Genomic DNA, 26978 nt, shown 5'->3' with positions numbered 1-26978 from the left:
AGGTCTTGGGTCACAAAAAAAATAATACAATTACGGATTATGGAGGGATATAAAGACAGGTCCTGGTAATTCCTTTTCCCCTTTCGACCCTTCAAACTGTAGTTGGCCCAAAGGGCATTAGTTCCAAGTTTTCTCATTATTCTTCTTACAGACTCACCAGGAGTTTACTGCGGTAAAGTTGGTTTCATATTCTCACATTCGGACTTTGTTTTTCAATATCTTTCCAACAGTGGATCATCATTCACATGGTCCGAGTTTTCCCGCTCTTGCAGAGTATAATTTTGGACATGATTTCTATAACAAGAATATGATACATTTGACAAAGAATTGATTGGAAGAAACGTTTCAAGCATGAAGATTCAAACACACACATACTAAACATGAATAGGAACCCTTAAGCTATTCAATAGTTATCCAAAAGACATACACAATACGTGATTAAAACATGATAGTTAAACGTGTGTGTTACATACATAATATGGAGTTATGCATAGAAATGATTAGTTGCTCATAAGTCCTTTTAGCGTCATTTAGGTGCATATATACATGGAAAGGTAGTTTCTGTAGCATTCTGTGGATGTAAGGATACGTTCTGTGAAGACCAGAGAGGTTAAAATGTCTGTAAGGAATCTCAGTCTGTTCTTTGTCTCAGAGGTGGGGGGAAAAGTAAATCCGAAGAGCTCGTGATCGTGATTACTATCACTGGTTTACATGTGCATCTCTTTGACCATTAATCTTGTTTACTTGCCCCAAAATTGACAATCTCCTAGGAATTGTCAATAAGTGTTCTTTTGTTTAAATGCTGTGAGCTACTCAAAGGTCTGATATCCTACATACTGTACATCTATTGCTATGGTTATCACTGTCAATCATCACAGTTTCGGATTCAATCCTGTATTTAAAGTTGTTAAACTTTGCAATGTGCAGTTTGTATACAAAAAGCAAGCAAAGAAGGCTCCCAGTACAATAACTGAAGCTGCAATTAATTAACACTGCACAATGAATCTCTTATTTTACACTGTGATTCATTTTTATGAAACGAACATGCTGACCTCTGAGTTTGCACTAAACAAAAAGGTGTTTTCAGTGGTGATTTGAAACTTTTGAACAACTTAAACACCTTTGATTGGCTAATACACATAGCCAATACACAATAAATGTAACTGTTTTTGTTAAAATTAACATTAATAGGAATGGAGGACACACAAACACACTAAGCCCTCTCCAGTTATATCAGTAGGACTGAAATGGTGAAAAGGTCTTGGGTCACAAAAAAAATAATACAATTACGGATTATGGAGGGATATAAAGACAGGTCCTGGTAATTCCTTTTCCCCTTTCGACCCTTCAAACTGTAGTTGGCCCAAAGGGCATTAGTTCCAAGTTTTCTCATTATTCTTCTTACAGACTCACCAGGAGTTTACTGCGGTAAAGTTGGTTTCATATTCTCACATTCGGACTTTGTTTTTCAATATCTTTCCAACAGTGGATGCAAAAATGTTAACCTAAGATAATTAATAATATTGACATGTTTGACAAACAGCTACAACTAATTTCATCAAGAAATGTATAATATTAATGATCTACTCTCATATTATCGCTGAATCTCCTCTGAATATCTTTCTCTGTGGAAAAGTAAGGGAGCGTCTAAAAAGTGTAAGCAGCGGCAGGCGGAAACAACTTGAATCGTTAAAAATGCGTCTGATTTCCTTGATTTATTTCATATTTTAATGCGTGAAAATAGTAAACTTTGTACTTTATTGATTTATATATACATAAATTCTTTCAAAACAAGTTTGAACATTTTTTGAACATAGTATAGATTCACTTTATAATTTCAATATATTTTTAATGGTTATAAATATTGGCCTGAACTTTTAATTGATCAAACACACTTAAAAAAACTCACTACACCTCATAGTATGACTATGGTCATGTCTGCTGAGTTCTTTTGACTTTGTAATACTACAGCATGTATAGCTCAATACATATTTTCATTTCCTTTTAATAAATATTATATTAAGTTTGTGCCTGGATTGTGATTTAGATGATCTCCTAGATGCTCCCACCTACACCTTGAAGTTTCAATACATTTTACTGATTGCACAAATTAACCCCAAATCACTTAAGCACGTATTATTAAGCACCATCCAAAAGACACTACAGCTTATGGTTTGGGGACTGTCACTTTTACTGAGCTCTGCAGAGTTTGATATATTGTAACATACAGAGCTCTATTCTAACATACAAAGATTCAAAACATGCTGTAATTTCTTACTTACAGCCTTCTGAGCATACTAGTTTCACTTCAGATGAGTATGGAGATGAGAAACCTGTTTACATAAAGACACACCAGGCCCATTTAATTTGGCTGCTGTCCACACGCATGCTGCTGAACACATAGAGTTCTACTCTGCACCATTCTGCAGTTAAGTTTCAAAACTTTTGACTGGAGTTAAATAAAAATGCAAGATGTTTATGCATAATTCAGAGAACGTAATATTTCCTGTTTTCCCTTACTGTACGTACAGTACACAAATTTTAATAAATACATTACTGTATGTCACCAAAGGGTTTTTCCCACATTCCAAAGGCTGTAGTTGGTTCCTGGTGACCAGACTGACTTACTACAGGCAGTATTTTGTCAATAACTCCCTTATTGTACGTACAGTGCTCAAATAGTTTAATAAATGTTGTACTGTATTTCACCAAAGGGTTTTTCCCACGTTCCAAAGGCTGTAGTAGGTTCCTGGTGACCAGACTGACTTACTAAAAGCAGTATTTTGTCAATAACTCCCTTACTGTACGTACAGTGCTTAAATAGTTTAATAAAAACAGTACTGTATTTCACCAAAGGGTTTTTCCCACGTTCCAACGGCTGTAGTAGGTTCCTGGTGACCAGACTGACTTTATTTATTTAGTCATTTAGCAGACGCTTTTATCCAAAGCGACTTGTCAATACCTCCCTTACTGTACGTACAGTACTCAAATGTTTTATTGAATACGTAACAGTTTTTCAAGAAAGGGTTTTTCCCACGTTCCAAAGACTGTAGTAGGTTCCTGGTGACCAGACTGACTTACTACAGGCATTATTTGTCAATAACTCCCTTAATGTACGTACAGTGCTTAAATAGTTTAATAAAAACAGTACTGTATTTCACCAAAGGGTTTTTCCCACGTTCCAAAGGCTATAGTAGGTTCCTGGTGACCAGACTGACTTACAACAGGCAGTATTTTGTCAATACCTCCCTTACTGTACGTACAGTGCTAAAAATGTTTTATTAAATACGTAACAGTTTTTCAAGAAAGGGTTTTTCCCACGTTCCAAAGGCTGTAGTAGGTTCCTGGTGACCAGACTGACTTACTACAGGAAAGATTTTATCAATACTTCCCTTTCTGTACGTACAGTACAAAAATAAGTTATGGAAAGTAGTACTGTATTTCACTGAAGGTTTTTTTTTCTACATTTGAGTGGTTGTAGTATGTTCCTTCTGGCCATGCTGACTAATACAGGTGAAATTTTGCCAATATCTCCCTTTAGAAAAGTACAGTATACAAATATTTTTGAAAAGCAATAACTCTAAAAACCCAAAAGTGTTTTTCATGTTCCAAAGGTTGTAGTATGTTCCTTGTGGCCAGACTGACTTACTAAAGCTGAGATTTTATCAACTCCTTTGTTACTGTACAAACACTTTTTGTTATTTACACTTATTGATTTTCAAAAATTATTATACTCTAATTTTATAAAGGAAGGTACTGGAAAAATCTTACTTGTACTAAGTCACTCTGGCCACAAGGAATGTATTACAACTTTTGGAGCATGGGAAAAACCCTTTCTTGAAAAACAGTAATGCATTTAATAAAATATGTGGGTACTGTACGTACACTAAGGGACGTATTGATAAAATCTTGCCTTTAGTAAGTCAGTCTGGTCACTAGGAACCTACTACAGCCTTTGGAACGTGGGAAAAACCCTTTGGTGAAATGTGTGTTCTGTATTGGTGTTCTGCAAGTGCATCTCAGAGCAACAGTGCAATGATTAATTCCTGAATTATTCTGTTTTTGATCAAATCATTGGAGTCCACCATTCAGTGAACTATCCATAAAGACGGTCTAAATCAGAGGTCTCCAAACTTTTTACAACAAAGGGCCAAAAATCAAACTTGACTGAGGTCCATGGGCGGACACTAAAAGTTGCACTATATCAATTAAATTTGGTCCCACTTTATATTAGGTGGCCTTAACTACAATGTACTTACATCAAAAAAATACGTACAGTGTACCTGTTGTGTTAATACTGTATTGCAAAACTGTTGCTGCTATTGAGGTGGGATACGGGTAAGGTTAGGGACAGGTTTGGTGGTATGGGTAGGTTTAAGGGTGGGTTAAGGTGAAAAGGACGGGTCAACAGTTTAATTATAAATTAATTATAATGTAATTACATGCAGGTTTTTTAAAATTATAAGTACAATGTAAAAAAAATGTATGTATACAATAAGTGCATTGTATCAAATGATGAATTTAAATCTAGGCCATTTTTAAAGCCCCCCCAAAATTTCTACTCAGCCCCCCCAAAAATTTTGCGATTAGCTCCATAAACTACACGAATTCGTGATCGCCTCAGTCCCCTTTTAATTTCATATGAAAATGGCGGCAGATTATGAGCGGCAGGCGCGCTCATAATGGGAGCGACGCGGTCGCGACGCGCACGCGCTCGTTTTTTCCAGGCGCTTCCGCGCCGCATCGAGATGAAAACATTTCAACTTTTCAGAATGCCGCAAGCGCACCGCGGGTCATGTGACAAGAACCAACCAATCAGCTTCATCCTTTCCCGTAACAACATTGAAAGCTCAGTCAAGGTGAAGGAACAGCTGATCATAGCTGTACAGGGATAGCCATTTTTAAATAAATCAGATAAATTTAAATAAATTTTAAATGGATCAGAGCATAATGTACCTGAATCTGTGACATGCCTGTGAGGCTTCCTCCATTTCAGCGGCACATCGTTGAGGGTCAAGCACAAAGATCGTTTCAGATGTAGCATGTAGGAGCTATAGGATAAACAATAATTCTGAATAAATAATAATAATAATAAAACAATGTCCTTCATCAGAAGTATCAATGCACAGTATAATGTTACTAGTTCGTAACGGTTTGACTTAACTTACCACTAACTTCCAGTGACAATTGTTTATATTTACGAAGGAAATCACCCCATCGTACTTCTCAAAGTCTACCTGTATCATAAAAGGACAGAAATTCAAGCAGTTATTTTTGTGTAGATGTAAAGACTCAAAAACAATTCTGGAATTACTTACTTTTCGTAAACCTTGTCGGACCAGCTGCTCCCTAGTACCATACAGGATTACTCCTGTGATGTAATGACTTAGTTGGTATAGGTGAGAATTTGAGCCCTTTGTATTAAGAACGGCTCGGATGTAACTCTCTATAGCAGTGGTTCTCAAACTGGGGTACGCGTACCCCTGGGGGTACATGAGATGACGGTGGGGGGTACGCGAACAAAATTCTGAGTTTTGGCATTCATTTAATACCCCAACTTAAAGCAACATTAAAACCGAACGTATTTCTGACAAGCAAAATGCCGCTTCTAATGTAAAAACAGGAAAATGGGGGTGCCGTAAACGGTCAAATACATGATATCCAATCAGCTTACCTCATTTTTTGCGGTCAAAACTGACTGCATCCACACAAGTAGCGTGCATGCGATAGGATGGCCACTGAATATGCTGCTTTAGCAAATAGCGCTGCTGTTCAATGTATCTTTAAAGTAGATCTTCACTTAATAGCATGAAGAGCAAATATTGACACGCACTGTACATTGAGATCGATTTAAACTCTCTTAGATACAGACACACTCTGTGCGTGTTATTGTTTTCATGTTTAAGATACGAGCAAGAATGCAAATTTCCCTGAATATCCAAACGATGGCAAATGTGCCATTAATTTTTTACAACAGTTCAACAAAAAAGGTCATATTAAATTTTACATTTTAAATGTAGCCTACATTTTGAACAGAATTGTCATGTTTGTTCTATTTTGCAACGAAATAATAGTTCCAACGAAATCCGTATCATCTGGTGTGCGTCTCCAAGCAGCATACAGCGGAGTTTCGTTAGTGAACGAATCTGTGGCTTTGAACGATTTGGAGAGTCAGTGATTAATAACCCATTCATAACTACAGCATTTTGCTTCGTTACTGAATGAATGAATGAATGACGCGATGCCTGGCTCATTAAGACAACGACTTGCCACCACCTATTGGCTGTTTTATTTTTAAATCTACAAGTATCACTTCGATTTACCATCATTTATTTCTTAATTTATTATATTAACAATACACTTAATGAAATGTTAAGAATGACAAAACATGACATACAATTAATAAGTATAGAAAATATTTGCCTCTATAAAGGTAAAAAATGCACCTGTAAATCAATTTAAGGGTGCAAATATTGTCCTTTAATAGAAAAGGTGTGACTAAGGTTTAAGTGGAAGAGAGGGGGTACGCAGAAGAATGTTAAATGCCCCAGGGGATACGCCGCTGTAAAAAGTTTGAGAACCACTGGTCTATAGCCTGAATCCAATAGTAAAGAGAAAAATGGCAATATTTAAACTGAAATGACCCTGATTCTGTCCCAAATGCTATTTGCTATGCTTTTTTACTCATATATATATATATATATATATATATATATAAAATGTTGTCATGATAAGCATACCTCTCCAAATAACCATTCATGCGGCTTCAGTGTCTGGAAAGTACTGTGATGGAGCAGGTACTCTGTTTTTTCTTTTGGGTCCTGCAGAATGGCTACTATCAGCTCCGTTGGTTTACTTGTCCACAACACGTCAACCTACAATGTCATAAACTTGAATAAAAAACTGTTTATAGTGCTTTTTGGGTAATATTTATTGTATGTAATATTAATATTCTTACTTCTTTCTCTGAAACGGGGACTTCTGGAGGAACATTACAGGGATCACATGCTGTGTCTTGTTTCTCTCTCTTCATAGCTGTTGGTGAAACAGAAATGGTGTGCCTCTTTTTTTTGTCTTTTTTTTTGTGGGGGACTGGCACTCTGTTGGGCGCAGAGTAGAATTTAGATTTTTTTGCCAGGAACCTTGTCTGTTTCCTCATCCATGATTCCTGGGGTTCTCCACCGTTCACTGGTGGTGCAGGCTTGAGCAGTAAACCTTGGGACAGTTTGTTCTGGATTACATGCTCTTTGGATTGTTATATTCAGAATAATTTTGTTCAGTGTATATTCTTTTCAGACACCAGTTTCTTGTCACATTCAAATTGGTTGTCATAGTAGTGACACTAATTTGTGGAGATTCAGCGCACTGTGAGTTCCACAAATCTGAATGCATTATTTGTAAATTGACTGTTAAGATAAACATTTTGCACAATTTATTATCTGTAATATCATTGCATGCGACTAGATGCTGTATAAGCCCTATGTAACAATCTCTAGTAGCTAAGACATTGCACATAATTTACACATAAATCACACATAAATTAATTTTATTACATTTGGATTTGGATACATGTTTAGATATCATCAATGACTACTTTGTCTTTTTCTGTTTTTTGTTCAATTGTTTTGTTGCTGTTGCTTGAAACATTGATTTAAAGTGTCAGTTATTGCATTATTATTTCAGTCAAACGTATAAAACCCTTTGTTACCCCAAACTACATATAAAAGCCTGATCAGTGGCATAAAATTAATCAATGCAGCTACTTTATCCTTTGCTACTCATTAACGCGTGAACTTCCCCTTTAAATAACGTGAACTTCCCCTTTAAATTTTGGAAGTTGACAATTCTGACAATTTTCAAGCGACAGCTGAAAACTCATCTCTTTCGAAGCTACTTGACTTCATCATAAAAAAAAAAAAAAAATATTTATTCCTTCTCTTTCTAGCTTGTACTTATTTGAACAATGTCTAGAAACTTGGTATTACAGGCACTTCCTGTATCTGTTTGCCTCTTTAAGAAGAATCGCTTTATGTATCCCCCAATTATAAGTCGCTTTGGATAAAAGTGTCTGCAAAATGACTAAATGTAAATAACGTGATGCACTGCCCTCTGTGTATGACGCTGCTCCCATTAAGTGCTGTTAGAAGTGAATGAATTGATTCAGCATTAAACAAAGCGGTTTAATAAAGGATGTATTGATCTCGTGAATTAGCGAATTTTACTATACCAATATTTTTTAATTGGCTGTTAAAATTTATGATGTAAGATTTATGATCCCCCAATGATGATCCAGTGGGGGTGGCAGTCATATTTCAGGGTGACCATGCCACTCTTTATCACAACCCTGCTAAAATGTAGTGCTAGTACGTGTGCTCATTGGTGCCCCTTCAGCTGGTGGCGCCCTAGGCGACCGCCTAGCTCGCCTATGCCTAGAAACGGTACTGACATTAGCTATGTTTTACGGAAGAGGATTAGGACCAAGCAATAATAAAAAAATAAAACCATCTCGAGATTAAAGTCGTTAAATTTACAGAACAAAATCGTTAAATTTCAAGAAATAAGTCGAGATAAAATGTTGAGATTAAACTCATTAAATTTTGAGAATAAACTCGTTATGTTTCGAGAAAAAATGTGTTACATTTCGAGAAAAGTCTAAATAAATTGTTGAAAATAAACTCATTAAATAACGAGAAAAAAGTTTGTTAACAGAGTACGCTAAATAACAGACGAGAAGATACGGCTTTACCAACCACACAGTCGCTCTGACTGGCGCATTTTTATTAAAACAGAAAAAACACGTGCATTCCTTCAGTCACTGATTAGGTCACATGACATCTAGTGACATGACACATTAGACATCTGGATTGCCTGTCCCAAATAGAAAACAAAAATACAAATACAAATGAGAGCATACTATTCCACATGTCAACACCCCCACTTGCTCTCACATTGTTATTCCCTCATTCCACAGCTCATATACACCCAGTTCATAAACCGAACATAAACAAATTAAATTTCATCAACTTAAGTTTTGTTGCTGGTTTAGTTAGTACATCTGCAAACATATCTTCCGTTGGACAGTACTCCAGACTAATTCTCCCTTCATTAATTACTGACCTCACAAAATGGTATTTAATGTCAACATGTTTACACCTTTGTCTATACACAGGATTTTTCGCTAAAGCTATAGCACCCTGATTGTCTTCATAGACTATAAACTCATACATTATACCATCAATGTTTTGTAACAATTGCTGCAAGTATAAACAGTCCTGTATAGTTGCAGCTAATGCCATATACTCAGCCTCACATGTGGAAAGTGCAACAGTAGGCTGCCTTTTGGTCTTCCATGAGACCAATGGACCCTTTCTGTTTAGGCTAATGCAGTAACCTGTAGTACTCCGTCTATCATTAACATCTGCTGCCCAATTTGCATCGCTGTATGCATGTATAACGTTCTCATCTGCACCTTTCCTGTAACACAGTTCTTTGTCTTTGGTGCCTTGCAAATATCTCAAAACATGCTTTACAGTATTCCACTGTTCTATAGTTGGCTTATTGAAATATTGTGCCAGTTTACTCACTACAAAACTTAGGTCTGGCCTTGTACATGTTGCCAGGTAAATTAAGCTACCTACTGCTTCCCTGTATTTCTTGACATCACCCATTACATCAGCATTCTCAGTGTAATCTAGTTTCTGCTCACAAGGGACAACTCTGGGTTTACAGTTTTGCCTGTCAAATTTTTCAAGTAGTTTCTCAACATACCCCTGTTGTGACATTTTGACAAAATCAACACCTTGCTCAAAGTTAATGCCAAGAAAATGTGTCAGTTTTCCTAAATCCTTCATTCTAAACTTTAACATGAGCATCTCTTTTACACCTTTAAGCACACTCAGATCACTGGCAGCAATAATCAAGTCATCAACCCAAATAATTATGAAAACTTTCTCAGTTTTTGTAACTTTTGTGTAAACACAATGATCAGCTGGGTTTTGAACAAACTTGTTTTCACATAGGTATTCGTGTAACATTCTGTTCCAGTTTCTGCCAGACTGTTTAAGTCCATACAGTGATTTTTCTAGTTTACACACCAATTTTTCATTGCCTTGAGATTTTACCTTGTAACCCTCTGGCTGTTCTATATAAATCTCACATTCTATTGGCGCATGTAAATATGTAGTTTTTACATCCATCTGATGAACAATCAAATTTTCTTGTACTGCTTTTTGCATCAACACTCTGATACTAGTCATGCTAGCAGTTGGAGAAAAAGTCTCATCATAGTTTACACCTTTCTCTTGACTGTACCCTTTAGCAACATATCGTGCTTTGTACTTATCTGATCCATCACTATTTCTCTTAATTGCACAGACCCATTTACCCCCCACTACTTCCTTACCATCAGGCAGGTTAGTCAGGGTAAATGTAACATTTTCTCTCAATGAGTGCATTTCCTCATCCATAGCTTTAACCCATTCATTTGCATTTACTGATGTTACAGCTTCTTTGTAGGTTTGGGGTACATTACACACAAGTCTGTAACAGTAATCAATATTAGTCACATCACCTTCAATACCACAAACATAGTCACTCAAATAAGTTGGCCTTTTCCTGTCTCTTGCAGGATTTCTCCTTTCAGGTTTATCTTCTTCCTGTTGTGTTTGGTTACTATATACTACTGGTTCTTGAGTACTTTGTGAACTAACATCTGATTCTGATTTCACAGATTCCCTGAGAGGATTGTTTCTGGTCTCAAAACCATCATCATCATCTATCAGTATAGTCTCAGTACTCTTGGATACAAACTCCACTAGTCTGCATTTCTGTACCTTCCTGCTGTTAGGATAGTAAATCATGTATGCCGGACTATTCTTGTCGTATCCAACAAAAATACCCTTCTCACATCTTGAATCCAACTTTCCTAACTTCCCTCTGTCATGTATGTAAGCGTAGCATGCTACTCCGAATTTCTGCATCCTTGAAATGTTAGGCTGTTTACCTGTCAACATAAAGTAAGCTGTCTGTTTAGTGCGATTGTTGAAACATCTGTTTCTCACTACAGCAGCTGTCTGGACTGCATACGTCCACAATGTTCTTGGTTCTAGCCATGTCAAATAAGGTTCTCCAGTTCCGCTCAGCCGTGCCGTTCTGGTGTGGAGAGTACGGCGCTGAGGTCTCATGTCTAATACAGTTTCTGCTTAATAATGCCTGGTACTCCCTTCCTGTAAATTCCGTACCATTGTCAGACCTCATGCATTTTACCTTTCCATATGGAGCCATATCGGCAAGGAATTTTTCTGTGGCAGTCACTGTATCCCCCTTGTTTTTCAAAAAATAAACAAACACTGCACTGGAGTAATCATCTGTCAAAGATAGTGCATACTTATGACCGTCTCTAGATGCTGGGTCTATAGGCCCTGCTAAATCTGTATGTATCATTTCTAGGGCTGCTTTGGCTCTTGCATCAGGCCCTCTGTGCCTAGTTTGAATAAACGTTCCCTGTGTGCAAATTTCACAGCGTGGGATAGGTTTATCCATGCCCGCAATTTGCATACCGTCAACAACTTCCTCCAATTTAATTATATCCCCATGATTGCAGTGCCCTAATATTTCATGCCATGTCTGCAAATCATAACACTTCTTACATTGTTCAACACCTTCATTGTCTATTGTGTGCAAATAGTACAGTTTGTCGTGCACATGTATGGGGAATTTGGTACCGTCCTTATGTAGCAGAACGTTCTTCCCTTCTTTGAAGATCACCGTCGCTCCATTCGATGTGGCTGCTTTCACAGAGAAAATGTCCTGTGGATATGTTGGGATGTGTAGCGCGTTTCTTAGCATTGCTTTGACACGCCGTCCTGTGCCGTCAACCAAATATACCTCTTTGTCTCCTCTGTGCTTTGCGACCCCGTTGCACCGAGTGCCGTCAGCCAATTCCACGCAGTGTGTGTTGGCCTGGAAACTGCTGTCAAAACTCTGAAACTTCTCGATGTCCGTGATGATGTGTGAAGTTGCACCTGCATCCACCATTAGGCCTTTCCTCTTGGTATTCTGTACCCGCATTTCAGCGTCGCTTGCCCGGAAAGCATACTCCCTGTCACTTGGCTCTGCGGAAACTTTTTGTGCGTTATCCCGCTGCTTTCCCCGTCTGCATGTTGCGTCGCGGTGAGTGGTACTTCTGCACTGCCTACACCACTGTTTACGCTGACATGTCCTTGCTTTGTGGCCTTTTGTACCACACCTGTAACAAACAAACATGTTGGTACTTCCAGCACCACAAACAGTACTCGCTAAAGCGGTTTTTCTGCCAGGCTGCGCTCCTGCTTTCACAACATTGTCCTCGGATACGGTTGCCCGCATATTTTCAATGTCTTCGTAACTTCGAAGCCTCGTTTTAAATTCCGCAAAAGTCCATTTCTCATCTCTCTGGGTAACATGAATGGCAAATGGCTTAAATGTCTCTGGAAGTCCTTTCAGAACCATTGCTATTAAAAGTCCATCACTCAGATTCTCACCTGCGTTCCTCAAAGCGGTGATTGCGGTCTCAGCCCTGATGACATAATCAGTAACACACTCACTGTGCGACTTTTGCAATGACGTTAGCTCTGTGTATAAGCTAATTACTCTAGGCTTTCCTTTGCCAGCATAATATTCCCGAAGAATCTTCAATGCCGCTCTTCCATCGTCTGCTGCTTCCCTCATAACCAGCGACAAACTTTTGTCATCCAGGAACTGTATCAGCTCTGCATAGGCTTCGGCGTTTTTCGCCGTATCTTCCTCGTCTTCCTCAAAAGACTCGCTTAAAATAGTCTCTTTCAGTCCTTGCAAATAAAGATGGCCCAAAAACTTTGTCTCCCATAGCTCGTAGTTTTTCTCGTCTCCGTCAAAGACTAATCGAGACCAGCGGCTTGTCACGGTTTCTTTTTCTCTTCTTCTCATGTTGAAAGACTCGGGTACACGCTATATCCGTCGCGACTTTTACCCAGCGTCTTAACACTCCAAACGTTTTCTATTCTGCTCTGGGCCCATAACCTGTTAACAGAGTACGCTAAATAACAGACGAGAAGATACGGCTTTACCAACCACACAGTCGCTCTGACTGGCGCATTTTTATTAAAACAGAAAAAACACGTGCATTCCTTCAGTCACTGATTAGGTCACATGACATCTAGTGACATGACACATTAGACATCTGGATTGCCTGTCCCAAATAGAAAACAAAAATACAAATACAAATGAGAGCATACTATTCCACGTCAACAAAGTTGTTAAATTTCGAGAAAAAACTCGTTAAATTTTGAGAAAACAAATCGTTACATTTCAAGAAAATGTCTAAATAAAATGTTGAGAATAAACTCGTTAAATTGTGAGAAAAAAGTCGAGAATAAACACACTCATGTCGTGTTCATTTCATCTCGTTGGACAGTGTTATTCAGAGTCTGCAGTGGGGTGGGTTGGAGAGTAATGCACTGGGGAGTAGCGATGATACGATCGACTGGGTTCGAGTCTATCTTTTGCCAAACTCGCTTTTCTTCCTTTTCTCATCAAATATCACATCGGAAAATTGGAAATCAATTGCTTAACGAGTGTTTAATAATTATGTATTAATTAGGGGTAGGCAGGCTATAGGGAGAGCATTGTTGTCCCAATAAGGCAGCATCTATTTAATAATTTCAATAAATAAAATCATTGTTATTAAAATCAATGTTATTATTGCATCCTGTTAATGTACAATGTACATTAATAATTTAATTTAATTAATTTAAAGTAATTTAATTAGTTTAATCTCGAGATGGTTTTATTTTTTTATTATTGCTTGGCCCTAATCCTCTTCCGTAATGTTTCCATCCAACGATTTGAATTCAATTTATGCGCAAAACTGGAATATTGCATAAAACATTTGAGAATAAAGCACTGTTTCCATCCAAAGAGTCATTCCTGATAAACTGGCACTGTAGATCACTAAGAAAAGTAGGGGAAGCCACTTAATATAATACATTTCATATTTGATGTAATTCATCATATATGAAAATGCTCAGAGCATACAGACGAAACACAATAAATGCTGTCTTTGCTTTCGGAGGTGGATGCCTGCTGTTTGGGAACACAGTCGTGTAAGACAATTATACAGAACTACTTTGATGACAGCTAGACTTTGCTCAGGCATTTCAGAACAACCAAAACATTTCAAATGCTGTGCAACAAGATCGGTCTGTTGGAATTTATTCGGTAAATGTGTTTCCATCGTAGATTATTCGCATTTTTTCTTATCAGACAAAAAGTTTATCCTACTCAATTGTGTGCATACGTTTTTTATAAAATGAATCACTCTCTCGAACTCAGATAATGACAGAAGCTTTCACGCATATGCCAAGCATTCACCTCAAGTCTGAAGAATAATTTGGCCTTAGGTTAGTCAGGGTAAATGTAACATTTTCTCTCAATGAGTGCATTTCCTCATCCATAGCTTTAACCCATTCATTTGCATTTACTGATGTTACAGCTTCTTTGTAGGTTTGGGGTACATTACACACAAGTCTGTAACAGTAATCAATATTAGTCACATCACCTTCAATACCACAAACATAGTCACTCAAATAAGTTGGCCTTTTCCTGTCTCTTGCAGGATTTCTCCTTTCAGGTTTATCTTCTTCCTGTTGTGTTTGGTTACTATATACTACTGGTTCTTGAGTACTTTGTGAACTAACATCTGATTCTGATTTCACAGATTCCCTGAGAGGATTGTTTCTGGTCTCAAAACCATCATCATCATCTATCAGTATAGTCTCAGTACTCTTGGATACAAACTCCACTAGTCTGCATTTCTGTACCTTCCTGCTGTTAGGATAGTAAATCATGTATGCCGGACTATTCTTGTCGTATCCAACAAAAATACCCTTCTCACATCTTGAATCCAACTTTCCTAACTTCCCTCTGTCATGTATGTAAGCGTAGCATGCTACTCCGAATTTCTGCATCCTTGAAATGTTAGGCTGTTTACCTGTCAACATAAAGTAAGCTGTCTGTTTAGTGCGATTGTTGAAACATCTGTTTCTCACTACAGCAGCTGTCTGGACTGCATACGTCCACAATGTTCTTGGTAACCCACTTTCTATTAACATGCATCTAGCCATGTCAAATAAGGTTCTCCAGTTCCGCTCAGCCGTGCCGTTCTGGTGTGGAGAGTACGGCGCTGAGGTCTCATGTCTAATACAGTTTCTGCTTAATAATGCCTGGTACTCCCTTCCTGTAAATTCCGTACCATTGTCAGACCTCATGCATTTTACCTTTCCATATGGAGCCATATCGGCAAGGAATTTTTCTGTGGCAGTCACTGTATCCCCCTTGTTTTTCAAAAAATAAACAAACACTGCACTGGAGTAATCATCTGTGAAAGATAGTGCATACTTATGACCGTCTCTAGATGCTGGGTCTATAGGCCCTGCTAAATCTGTATGTATCATTCTGCTTTGTGCTTTGGCTCTTGCATCAGGCCCTCTGTGCCTAGTTTGAATAAACGTTCCCTGTGTGCACAGCGTGGGACGTGGGATAGGTTTATCCATACCCGCAATTTGCATACCGTCAACAACTTCCTCCAATTTAATTATATCCCCATGATTGCAGTGCCCTAATATTTCATGCCATGTCTGCAAATCATAACACTTCTTACATTGTTCAACACCTTCATTGTCTATTGTGTGCAAATAGTACAGTTTGTCGTGCACATGTATGGGGAATTTGGTACCGTCCTTATGTAGCAGAACGTTCTTCCCTTCTTTGAAGATCACCGTCGCTCCATTCGATGCGGCTGCTTTCACAGAGAAAATGTCCTGTGGATATGTTGGGATGTGTAGCGCGTTTCTTAGCATTGCTTTGACACGCCGTCCTGTGCCGTCAACCAAATATACCTCTTTGTCTCCTCTGTGCTTTGCGACCCCGTTGCACCGAGTGCCGTCAGGTCAGACCTCATGCATTTTACCTTTCCATATGGAGCCATATCGGCAAGGAATTTTTCTGTGGCAGTCACTGTATCCCCCTTGTTTTTCAAAAAATAAACAAACACTGCACTGGAGTAATCATCTGTGAAAGATAGTGCATACTTATGACCGTCTCTAGATGCTGGGTCTATAGGCCCTGCTAAATCTGTATGTATCATTTCTAGGGCTGCTTTGGCTCTTGCATCAGGCCCTCTGTTCCTAGTTTGAATAAACTTTCCATGTGTGCAAATTTCACAGCGTGGGATAGGTTTATCCATACCCGCAATTTGCATACCGTCAACAACTTCCTCCAATTTAATTATATCCCCATGATTGCAGTGCCCTAATATTTCATGCTATGTCTGCAAATCATAACACTTCTTACATCGTTCAACACCTTCATTGTCTATTGTGTGCAAATAGTACAGTTTGTCTAAATAAAATGTTGAGAATAAACTCATTAAATTACGCGAAAAAAGTTGTTAAATTGTGAGAAAAAAGTCGAGAATAAACACACTCGTATCATGTTCATTTCATCTCGTTGGACGGTGTTATTTAGCGTCTGCTGTGGGGTGGGTTGGAGAGTAATGCACTGGGGAGTAGCGACTGATACAATCGACTGGGTTTGAGTCCATCTTTTGCCAAACTCGCTTTTCTTCCTTTTCTCATCAAATATCACATCGGAAAATTGGAAATCAATTGCTTAACGAGTGTTTAATAATTATGTATTAATTAGGGGTAGGCAGGCTATAGGGAGAGCATTGTTGTCCCAATAAGGCAGCATCTATTTAATAATTTCAATAAATAAAATCATTGTTATTAAAATCAATGTTATTATTGCATCCTGTTAATGTACAACAATACTGAAGCCACATACAGCCTGCTCCTCTGTGTGTAGGCCTTCTCACCTGGCTTCCTGAAGTTCTGCATGTCTATAGTGAAAGCAGCATCTGCAGGAGAGAAAGTTCAAGTCAGTGACAGTGAAGTTGTAAATGGCGCAAATGCTCTTCAGCAACCAAAGTATAAAAAAAGTTGCGCACATCCCACACAGGGCTCAGGTGCAGGACCAAAAAAGTCAAACTATAGCAAAAATACAAACGTATTGTCCGCACACTGATATAACTGCTCCATAAGAATAATTTATTGCAACGTTTCGACCATCAGGTCTTCGTCAGGCACCCGATGGTCGAAACGTTGCAATAAATTATTCATATGGAGCAGTTATATCAGTGTGCGGACAATAAGTTTGTATTTTTGCTATAGTTTTACTTTTTTTGTCCTGCACCTGAGCCCCGTGTTGGTTTGTGGGATGTGCGCAACTTTTTTTACACTGGTTTTTGAGTCTTAAATTGTGCCATCCAGCGAGCGGTTTCAATTTTCAGCTGGTTTCTATGTAGATAGCTAGCTGTTTGAATAAGACCACTTATAAGCCATACACAGAGTCCAAGGCGATTCTTGTGTTGACATGCCCCACAGAAGAGAGAGGTGGGATGTGCAGTAGCTTATTATAATTTAATATGATTATGAGCAGTAGCTTAATATCACCAAAAAGGATCGCTGTGAACAGAGCTGTTTTTGACCAGGCACAAATGGTGTTGTTTTACACGACCATTGAGGAATTTCAACCAAAGTGTGTTACAGACATTTCATGAAGACCCTAAAGCATTGGTCTCAAACTCAATTCCTGGAGGGCCACAGCTCTGCACAGTTTAGCTCCAACCCTTGAGTGGGAGCTGGTTGGAGCTAAACTCTGCAGAGCTGTGGCCCTCCAGGAACTGAGTTTGAGACCACTGCCCTAAAGGATCATATCGACTTGTGAAAAATGGGCATCTGATGTCCCCTTTAAAGTCCAGACTGAAAACATGTTTACCTTTGCATTATCTTACTAAAGACCAATCAAATAATGCAGTTTGATTTTCATTTCATTCTGTTTATGTATTTTTATTTACAATCGTTCAGTGACATTGTGGCATTCCACAGTAAGATAGAAGTTTAATATTACTAATATTTTGATCCCAAGGTATCAGTACATGAAATGGAGCGACACCTCAATACAAGCAAAATTAGAGGGCATCTACGGCGACCACTCAACATTACAAATTGAGATGGTCAAATGTGGAGTTCAGAGTCGTCGATGTGTTCATGACAAGAAAATAAAGTCTAAATGGAAAGTATAAGGAGGAAAAGGTCATCAGATTTGGCGACGGTGTGAACGGAGCCTTAATTTCACACAGATCCGTATTTTCTGGTGCCATTTGAAACTGCTGAGCCATTTAAATCTCTTACCACACAAGGAACACAAATAGCGTCTCACATCTGTGTGACTTTTCAGGTGTATCTGTAGGTGTGATGGCAAAATAAATTTTATATTACATTGACCACAATTAAATCGTCTTTCTTCAGAGCGAATGCACACGTGATTTTTGAAATTGCTACTTTTCCTAAAGCTTTTGTCACACTCAGAACACTGCAATTTCTTTCCACAACCCGCTTGCAAATGATGTTTGAAGTGTCCTTGATATGTGAAACGCTTTTTACATTGAGGGCATGTGTAAGGCTTTTCTCCAGTGTGAATTCTCATGTGAGTCTTAAGGCTTACTTTACGGTTGAAACACCTTCCACAGTCCTGGCATTTGAAAGGCTTCTCTCCAGTGTGAATTATCATGTGAGTCTTCAGATTTCCTTTTTGTGAGAAGCTCTTTCCACACTGTTTGCATATATAAGGCCTTACTCCAGTGTGATCTCTCATGTGGCAATCAAGGGATGGTTTATAAGTGAAACGCTTTCCACACTGAGGGCACGTATAAGGTTTCTCTCCAGTGTGAAGTCTCATGTGAGCCTTAAGGCTTATTTTATGACTGAAACTTTTTCCACACTGCTGGCAATCGAGCTGCTGCTCTCCAGAGTGAATTACTACATGCTTGTTTAGGCGTTTCATGCTTGAGTAACTTTTTCCACACTGATCGCATATAAAACAATTCTCTCTTGAGTGAATCCTTATGTGCTGATTAAGGGTTACTTTACGTGTGAATTTCTTTCCACACTGATCACAAGTGAACGACTTCACGCCATTGTGAATGTTCATGTGATACCTACGGTTTAGTTCTGTTGTGAAGCTCTTTCCACACAGTTGACACGTGTAAGGCTTCTCTCCGGTGTGAATTCTCATGTGCCTTTTAAGGGCGCCTTTTTGAGTGAAACTTTTCCCACACTGTTGGCAGGTGAAAGATTTCTCTCCGGTGTGAATTCTCATGTGCCTTTTAAGGGCTCCTTTTTGTTTGAAAGTTTTCCCACACTGTTGGCAGGTGAAAGAATTCTCTTTGGTGTGAACTTTCATGTGGACTTTAAGGTTTCCTTTTTGAGTGAAAGTTTTTTCACACTGTTGGCAGCTGAAAGGCTTCTCTCCAGTGTGAATTCTCATGTGGACATTGAGGTTTTGTTTTTGATTGAAAATCCTTCCACACTGACGGCAGGTGAAACATTTGTTAGATTTTGTATTCAGATAACTTTTTTGTGATGAAGTCTTCTTGTCTGTCTGTCTGGATTTTTCACCAATAATGAAATCATGTTTCATGTAGTGTTTTTTCTCTTCCATTTCATTCAGTTCTTGACTCTCATCTTTCGGTGTCTTCAGACCTAAGGTGAAAAAATACAAATACAAGTTGACCTCAATTTAATGGCACAAAGCAACAGACATCAAAACCAACATGAACGTATTAAAACATCAAAGCTAACAACATGAATGCTAGAATCCTATACGCAATCTCTTGTAATACCATTTTTCAAACACAGCTTAACCCAGGAGAACTGGAGCTTATATTATAAAGCCAGTTTAGCTTGCTAGCCAGTTAAGTTTCAGTTTAGTTTGTGACAACTTTTAGGCACCATGAAAGTGGTTTGGCTTTTAGCAGTGTTCATTGCCATAGTAACTTACGCTCCACGGCTAACCTGCTCTAAGGCAGGTTATGTTCTGATTTAAAGATCTCAAACCAAAATGTGACCAATCAGCTTCGAGCAACGTGACATCTCTAACACAAAGTCACTCCCAGTTTCTCTTGCTCTAAATTCAAGGGCACTACATAGTAAAACATTTTTAAAAATAAAATTGTATGGCTTTCAGTGATAATTATTTATTAATAATTAATAAATATCATTTATATAATTATTATGCCCTTAATCATTACACAAGCCATTTTAATAAAAAAATTAAATAATTAAGCTTTTATTTTAAATGTGTGTGTGTGTATATATCTCAGTGTTTCCCACAGACTTAGCCTCGATTTGTGGCAGAATATATGCAAATTCATTCTCTGCCACAAGGAGGCACTTTTAGAGTGGAAGAGATAGCGGTTTCCCTGGTAACGGCTGTACTTAAAGCAGCATTGAGCTCACAAACGCTGCTTTATCAGGTATTACAGGCAAGATGAAATGAAAAGGATATCCAAAAATTTCTGAAGACATGTCGGTTTCCTTAAGAAATACAGCGATATAAAAACACCGGCACCGGGTTTCGATTTTGAAACGTGCAGTGCTCATGCTTATTCAACGAAGTCAAAGCATTTTGGAAAATCTATTTGTGGCAGTCAGTTTTGATATTGTGGCATGCTGCCACAAATAAATCAATGTATGGGAAGCACTGTGTATATATATATGACACAGTGACACAGCTCTTGCAAATTAACGTTACCTTTTTTGCTTGGCATCTGTCATTTCGAAGCCGAAGTAATCTCATATTACATACGTTTTTCTTTAGTATTAATTTGCCTAACTATCGATCTGACCCTGTAGACGCCATAATCACACACTCTCTCTCCCCCGCATTCTGTATTTTTTTTCTTTAATGGTGGGCGTTTACGCAGTTGGCTACAGCAGTGCTGATTGGGGAGAACGGAGGTGCTCTCACTCTATTGGTTAGTAAGGCTGCCACTCAAGGCTGGCAATCGTGCATGCATATGCTCTGGAACAGAGTAATATCGCGTCCACATTGCAGGCTTTGCGATTAGCAAACCGCAATGTCTCAAATCGCGATTCGATTTCGATTAATCGCACAGCCCTAATACACACACACATACTGTACATACATACACACACACACAGATAATATGTGATATAAATGAGCTTCAGAATTAATAGATAAAGCTTTAAACATGACTACACAAGCTTAGATTTGAGCCTCTGTACATGTATACAGTCAAGGTCCATATATATTTGGACACAGGCACAATTTTTATCATTTTAGCTACTGACCAAAACGTATTCAAGCTACAGTTATAAAATGAATATCGGCTTAAAACTTTAATTTGAGGATATTCTCATCAAAATCGGAGGAAAAGTTAAGGAATTACAGCTCTTTAATATGTACCTTCCCCATTTTTCAAGGGACCATAAGTAATTGGACAATTGACTCAAAAGCTGTTTCATGGACAGGCGTGGGCTATTCCTTCGTTAGTTCTACATCAATTAAGCAGGGAAAAAAGTCTGGAGATGATTCTAAGTGTGCCATTTGCATTTGGAAGCTGTTGCTGTGAACCCACATCATGCGGTCAAAGGAGCTCTCCATGCAAGTGAAACGGACAATTGTTAGGCTTCAAAAACAAAACAAATCCATCAGAGAGATAGCAGGAACATATGTATGTAACCATGGTTCCCTGAGTTGGGGAACGAGACACTGCATCCTCTAGGGGTCGCTATAGGGAACACATCGACATGACCTGTGTCTCACAACAACACATTGGCTGGCGACAGCTTATGACATCACTACCGGTGCGACCACAGCATAAAGAGGCGCCGGGGTCATCCGCTTCTTCGTCTGAAGCTTGTGTCCGAAGCATGGCAAGGAAACTAGAGGACGCAGTGTCTCGTTCCCTACTCAGGGAACCATTGTTACATACGTAACCTGAGACGTTTCCTTTCAAGGGAACTTTGAACGGCGTCCTCTAGGGGTCGATATGGGGAACGGTATACCCACACCACCATGCTGAGGGAAGTGTATGCCAAACCACAGGCGAGCACTAAGTACCAACTCTACCGAAGCTTCAAGGGAGTTGCCCCTGGGACGGTTAGACGGCTACCAGTGACATTATCCTATACGGCCAAAGTCCTAAGCTACATACCCCATAAACTTACCTGTTAGGGCCAGGACTCCTGGGCCTAGGGTAGAGCTCAAAGGCTTGGAATCAGGAACAGATTCCTTTAAGTGGATACGACCAAGTGCCTAGAATCGTAACTAGGTCTTGGCCTGTCACCCAAGGGGGCTACCGCTTGCTCTGCATGAGCTTGATGAAGGAACGGTCTCAACATAACCCTAGTAGCAACACCCTGTTAAAGTAGGTATCACTGAGGCTACATAGGTAGAGTGGTTCCCAAGGTGGAACCGGGGCCTGACCGACTCTAAGAAAGGGCACGAAGCCGCAGAGCATAACCCCTACCATACAGGATTTTTAGAAAGAACGCAAAATGCTTGATGTGTGAAATTACCACAGCGTGGATTTTAGGAATTGCACAGATACTTCGCGTGCACACTTACTGTGTGTTACACTTACTAACATGGATTTTAAAGATACCGTTGCTAAGGGGCCCTAGAGACTGTTTACCAGACAGACCTAGAGACCTTATGTGACCGTGGCACTCTGAGGGAGCAGTCCATAACATACACAGAGCGCACATAGATGGAAATGGCGCATCCCATAGAACAGAGGTTCTCAAACTTCTCCATGAAGTACCCCCAGCACTGCACATTTTGTATGTCTCCCTATATCTGACACACCCACTTCAGGTCTTGCAGTATCCACTAATGAGCTGATGAGTTGAATCAGGTGTGATAGAGGAGGGAGACATACAAAATGTGCAGGGCTGGGGGTATTCCAGGACAGGTTTGAGAACCACTGCCATAGAACAATATGTCTGAGAAGTCACCAACTCATCCTCATGGTAATAATGCTGGTCTGGCTAGTAGTAAGTTACCTAGCTGACAGAGCATAACACCCAGCTCTCAGCCGAGAGGGTGCGTGACCTACAGCATGTTCGTAGAAATCCTGAAGTGTAAGTGTACTGCAAGCTTAGCCAAAAAACTCAGCGTATGAGGGAGGCAGAGGGAGGGCCTAGTTCGCCTCATGTTGCTGGTTCCAGGTGCTCTGGGAAACAGAGAACTCAACTCTCCATGTGAGAGGAGAACTCCGAATTCAGAAAAAGGGGTAGCGTGCTAATAGGCAACCCTCTGAATGAGGGGAGCACTGCTAAAGTCCATCCACGAGACCAGCCCACGGAGCAGGGAATTCAACTCCTCTGAAGGGGAGGGAACTCGAACGCTCGGAAGGAAGCAGCATGCTCATAAATAACCCTCTACAGTGAGGGGAGCGATGCTGACTAGATTAAAGGCATTGAAACCCCAATCCAGCCTCGTGCTCTCTACCCGCTAGAGAGCATGGGTCCTGCTTTAACCAGACCCGCAGAGCCTGGAAACAACAGGGCCCAAACATGCATTTTTTTTCCACCCTGCTCAGAATGTATCAACAGAGATACATTAGTTGAGTGGAGCCCAAGGCGACCGGGGACCTAAGCCAACTCAGAGAAAGGGAACAAGGCTGTCAGCACGTAACCCTTACCATACAGGATTTTAGAAAGTGCGCAGAGTGCTTAGCGTGCACGCTTACCACAATGAGGATTTTAGAAAGTGCACAGAAGCTTAGCGTGTGCACTTACCATAGCATGGATTTAGAAAGATTCCGAAGCATTTGCTCACAGATGCCCATAAGTCCTCAGACACTCAATCGGGAGCGGCAGGCTCAAAGACAACCCTCTGAGGTGAGGGGAGCTCTGCCTGGCTTGACCCGAATAGAGGCAGCTTATCAGGGAAGCAGCAAGCGCCCTGATGTCACTGCCACGGAGCTCAAGAGCGGAGGGTTCAACCCCTAGTGAAGAGAGAGAGGAACTTTTTGTAGAGGACCTAACTCTCGAGTCGCAAGGAGGACTCACCCAGTCTGCCCAGGACCGGCGAGCTTCAAAGGGACCTTCCCGCAGTGAGGGCGGAGAGCTGTTTCTCCTCAGAGCCAAAGCACTCAGGCAGGGTTTCCGCAGAAACGACGCCCACTCATACCTCAGGGAATCCAGTGCACTCAGACCCACTGGCTCACCATGATGGCAGTACGGCGCAACTAGCGGACTGCAGAGTGGAGTAAAGCCGCTCGACGCCTCAGCGAGAGGAGCTCCATTCAGAGAAAGGATATCCTGACACAGGAAACCCCTCGGGGCGAACATGGGTATGGCGTCTCAGTCAGGGCAGCCTAAGAGGCATAAGCCCAGCCCGGGCGTCCAGGGGGGGGGCATCTCACAAAGCATACGCTCCGGAGAGCTCACCAGAAGGAAGGACCCGCAGATCCCAGAATTGTAGTGCTGTACTGGGGACCTGATGACCAAGAAGGCTCCCACAGAAGCCTAATGACTTGGCCACATGATCCAGGAAGCATGAAGCCGGAAACAGGGATATCATCCAGTCTGGATCCTGTATCGACGAGTGAGGTCATCACCGTAAAAGTCGATAGCTAAGGTTCTGAGTCCAGCAGAGGGGGTGCTCACCGAGGACCTACCCTAGACAAGGACAGAAACACAGGTCCCAGAAACACTGCAAAGAAGGCTAGCAGAAGGATTCACACTACCACCAGCGATTACATTTATTGAAAATGGATCGTACTCACCCACCATGGTTCCCACGCATGAGCTCTGTTCAAGAAGCGAAGCCCGAAGAAGCCTCGAGTCCGGACCATCAGTAAGGTGGTTACTATGTAAGACACAGAACCAACCAAAACATCATAGGTCCAGCATAAGAGACTGCAGTGCAGGTGCAGGAGGTTCCTACTTGACCTCGGTCAGGTGGAGTTGATGGTGGTTATAGGGGAATTTAGGAAGGGGAAGATAGTCAAGGCAGCCTAAGAGGCATAAGCCCAGCCCGGACGTCCAGGAGGGGGGCATCTCACAAAGCATACACTCCGGAGAACTCACCAGAAGGAAGGACCCAGGTTCTGAGTCCAGCAGAGGGGGTGCTCACCGAGGACCTACCCTAGACAAGGACAGAAACACAGGTCCCAGAAACACTGCAAAGAAGGCTAGCAGAAGGATTCACACTACCACCAGCGATTACATTTATTGAAAATGGATCGTACTCACCCACCATGGTTCCCACGCATGAGCTCTGTTCAAGAAGCGAAGCCCGAAGAAGCCTCGAGTCCGGACCATCAGTAAGGTGGTTACTATGTAAGACACAGAACCAACCAAAACATCATAGGTCCAGCATAAGGGACTGCAGTGCAGGCGCAGGATGTTCCTACCTGACCTGGTGGTTATAGGGGAATTTAGGAAGGGGAAGATGAGGGCAGATGTTAAACCCCACAAGGGAGGTGAGTAGATGTTTAGGTCTTACTCTGGTCTGGACGAGAGAGTTGAGAACGCCTCATCTGGATCACCTCCCTCATGTCTTGCCTACCTCCCTTTGACCCGCGCTTCCTCCTAGCCCCACCCGCAGGTGGGGCAGGGGCACAAGTCGCGACACTAGCCTTCTGTGCCTGTCTCTGATCCTCAGACCGAGACGGGCCAGGAACCCTGCATCGTTCCAGTGTTAATTTTGACAGTAAATTTTGATTTAGTTTTAGTTGGCCAGCTATCCAGTGCGTTGTGATTGGCCGAATTCCTCAAGCGAGTGACGGAAATGTTACGTCCCTTACCATATTGTGATGCCCTGTCTGGCCGGAGCGACGAGACATAAACATTAAAACCCAGAGGCATTTGTTGCATCCAGTGGGGACATAATTACGGTCATTTGGAAAGCCAAACAAAGTAGTTTCGCTTTCACAACGAAACACACAGCGTCTCGACCTGGCGGCAGCAACACTACATCGAGAATAAAAGTTACGCCTTCTTTCTTTGCGTGAACATTTGGGCGGCGTTATGCAAATCTTCCCACATTGTGACGTAGACACGGGGGGGCGTGCTGGAACGAGCCGTTTTAGGTAGGCGTGGTTGACTTAACTTTTATAAAGAATATCTCTTTGGATTTGAGACTTTAGTCTTTGCAACTTTACAGATCTTCTTTATGCACCAAGAGCTTGTAACACTCCAAAGAGAAAGGAAAAATTGAAATCGCATCATATGACCCCCTTTAAGCATTTCTCTAAAATTTCCAAACTCATTATATAGGTTTGATATTAAGGTTTTATCATGATAGACACCGATTTAACTGCGGTGACAACATGCTTTTATGTTAAAATTAAATAAAAACCACTTCTCATAAAGAACAAGGACATGGTCTTCTTTTTAATGAAATGCCAATGGTTATATAGGCTAATTATGCATTCTTTATAGCAACTTGTTTACCATATTCTTGATTCTTTCAAGCAGACATATTTCTGTAAATAAATTTAGAAAGTTTTTCAGTCAAGAGCAGTGAGTGATTTTCTGTCTTTCTTTCGTTGCTTGATTGACATCAACGACTCGGACAATAGCAACTAAATTAGGCTGCTGTCCCTTAAAAACCGAATGCACAGCTGCAATGGATGCAATGTATTGAGACACGTTCTCCCTACTGTTTACGTTCACTTAAGACGTAATCAACTGTGTTTACGTGAATACTCGTAAAAACGCACAATTTGACAATTTTGTGTGTAATTTTCCGTTCATGCGACGTGAACGAGTAGGCCTATTGCGCGCTGTGAGACGTGTTTCTGTGTGTGTATGCTTCAGTGTCTGCACTCAGAAAACCGGACCGAAATGAGTTCTCTCTTTCATCGTCAGATTTATCTATATGTCTGCTCTTCTCTTACGTCCACATATTGACATTTTTTAACGTTTTATGCGAAGTGCAGCAAATGTATTTTAGCTTATGTTCCGCCGGTTCATATGTACGCATCTAATCTCCTAACCACACAGCAGATTCGTTCTGAAATTGAATGAATCTCTTCCCAAATCGTCCCTCACTAACATTTTCGTCTCGTTTTTATTCGTTGA

General features: G+C 40.4%; 2 protein-coding genes across 2 annotated transcripts in view; both read right to left on the bottom strand.

The window, feature by feature from the left end:
* Positions 1 to 11549: 11549 nt before the first annotated feature.
* On the bottom strand, positions 11550 to 13243 carry LOC107692162 (uncharacterized). The gene is made up of 2 exons (XM_016491481.1): positions 12522 to 13243; positions 11550 to 12247 (listed from the first exon to the last, which is right to left on the bottom strand). The coding sequence occupies exons 1-2, from the start codon at positions 12943 to 12945 to the stop codon at positions 12036 to 12038; spliced, it is 636 nt and encodes a 211-aa protein (XP_016346967.1). The 5' UTR covers positions 12946 to 13243; the 3' UTR covers positions 11550 to 12035.
* A 4675-nt stretch (positions 13244 to 17918) lies between these two features.
* The window catches only part of LOC107698437 (zinc finger protein OZF-like), a gene marked incomplete at its 5' end in the record, with an annotated part of 19915 nt that continues 10855 nt past the window's right edge, over positions 17919 to 26978 (bottom strand). The window contains one exon of the mRNA XM_016499814.1: positions 17919 to 19619. Coding sequence (XP_016355300.1) covers positions 18175 to 19619 — 1445 coding nt within the window. The remainder of the gene's footprint in view (positions 19620 to 26978) is intronic.

This window comes from Sinocyclocheilus anshuiensis, unplaced genomic scaffold (genome assembly GCF_001515605.1).
Source record: "Sinocyclocheilus anshuiensis isolate Anshui unplaced genomic scaffold, SAMN03320099.WGS_v1.1 scaffold73, whole genome shotgun sequence".
Lineage (NCBI taxonomy): Eukaryota > Metazoa > Chordata > Actinopteri > Cypriniformes > Cyprinidae > Sinocyclocheilus > Sinocyclocheilus anshuiensis.
The sequence above is the reverse complement of the archived record's forward strand: the minus strand, read 5'-3'. Positions and strand labels throughout refer to the sequence as shown.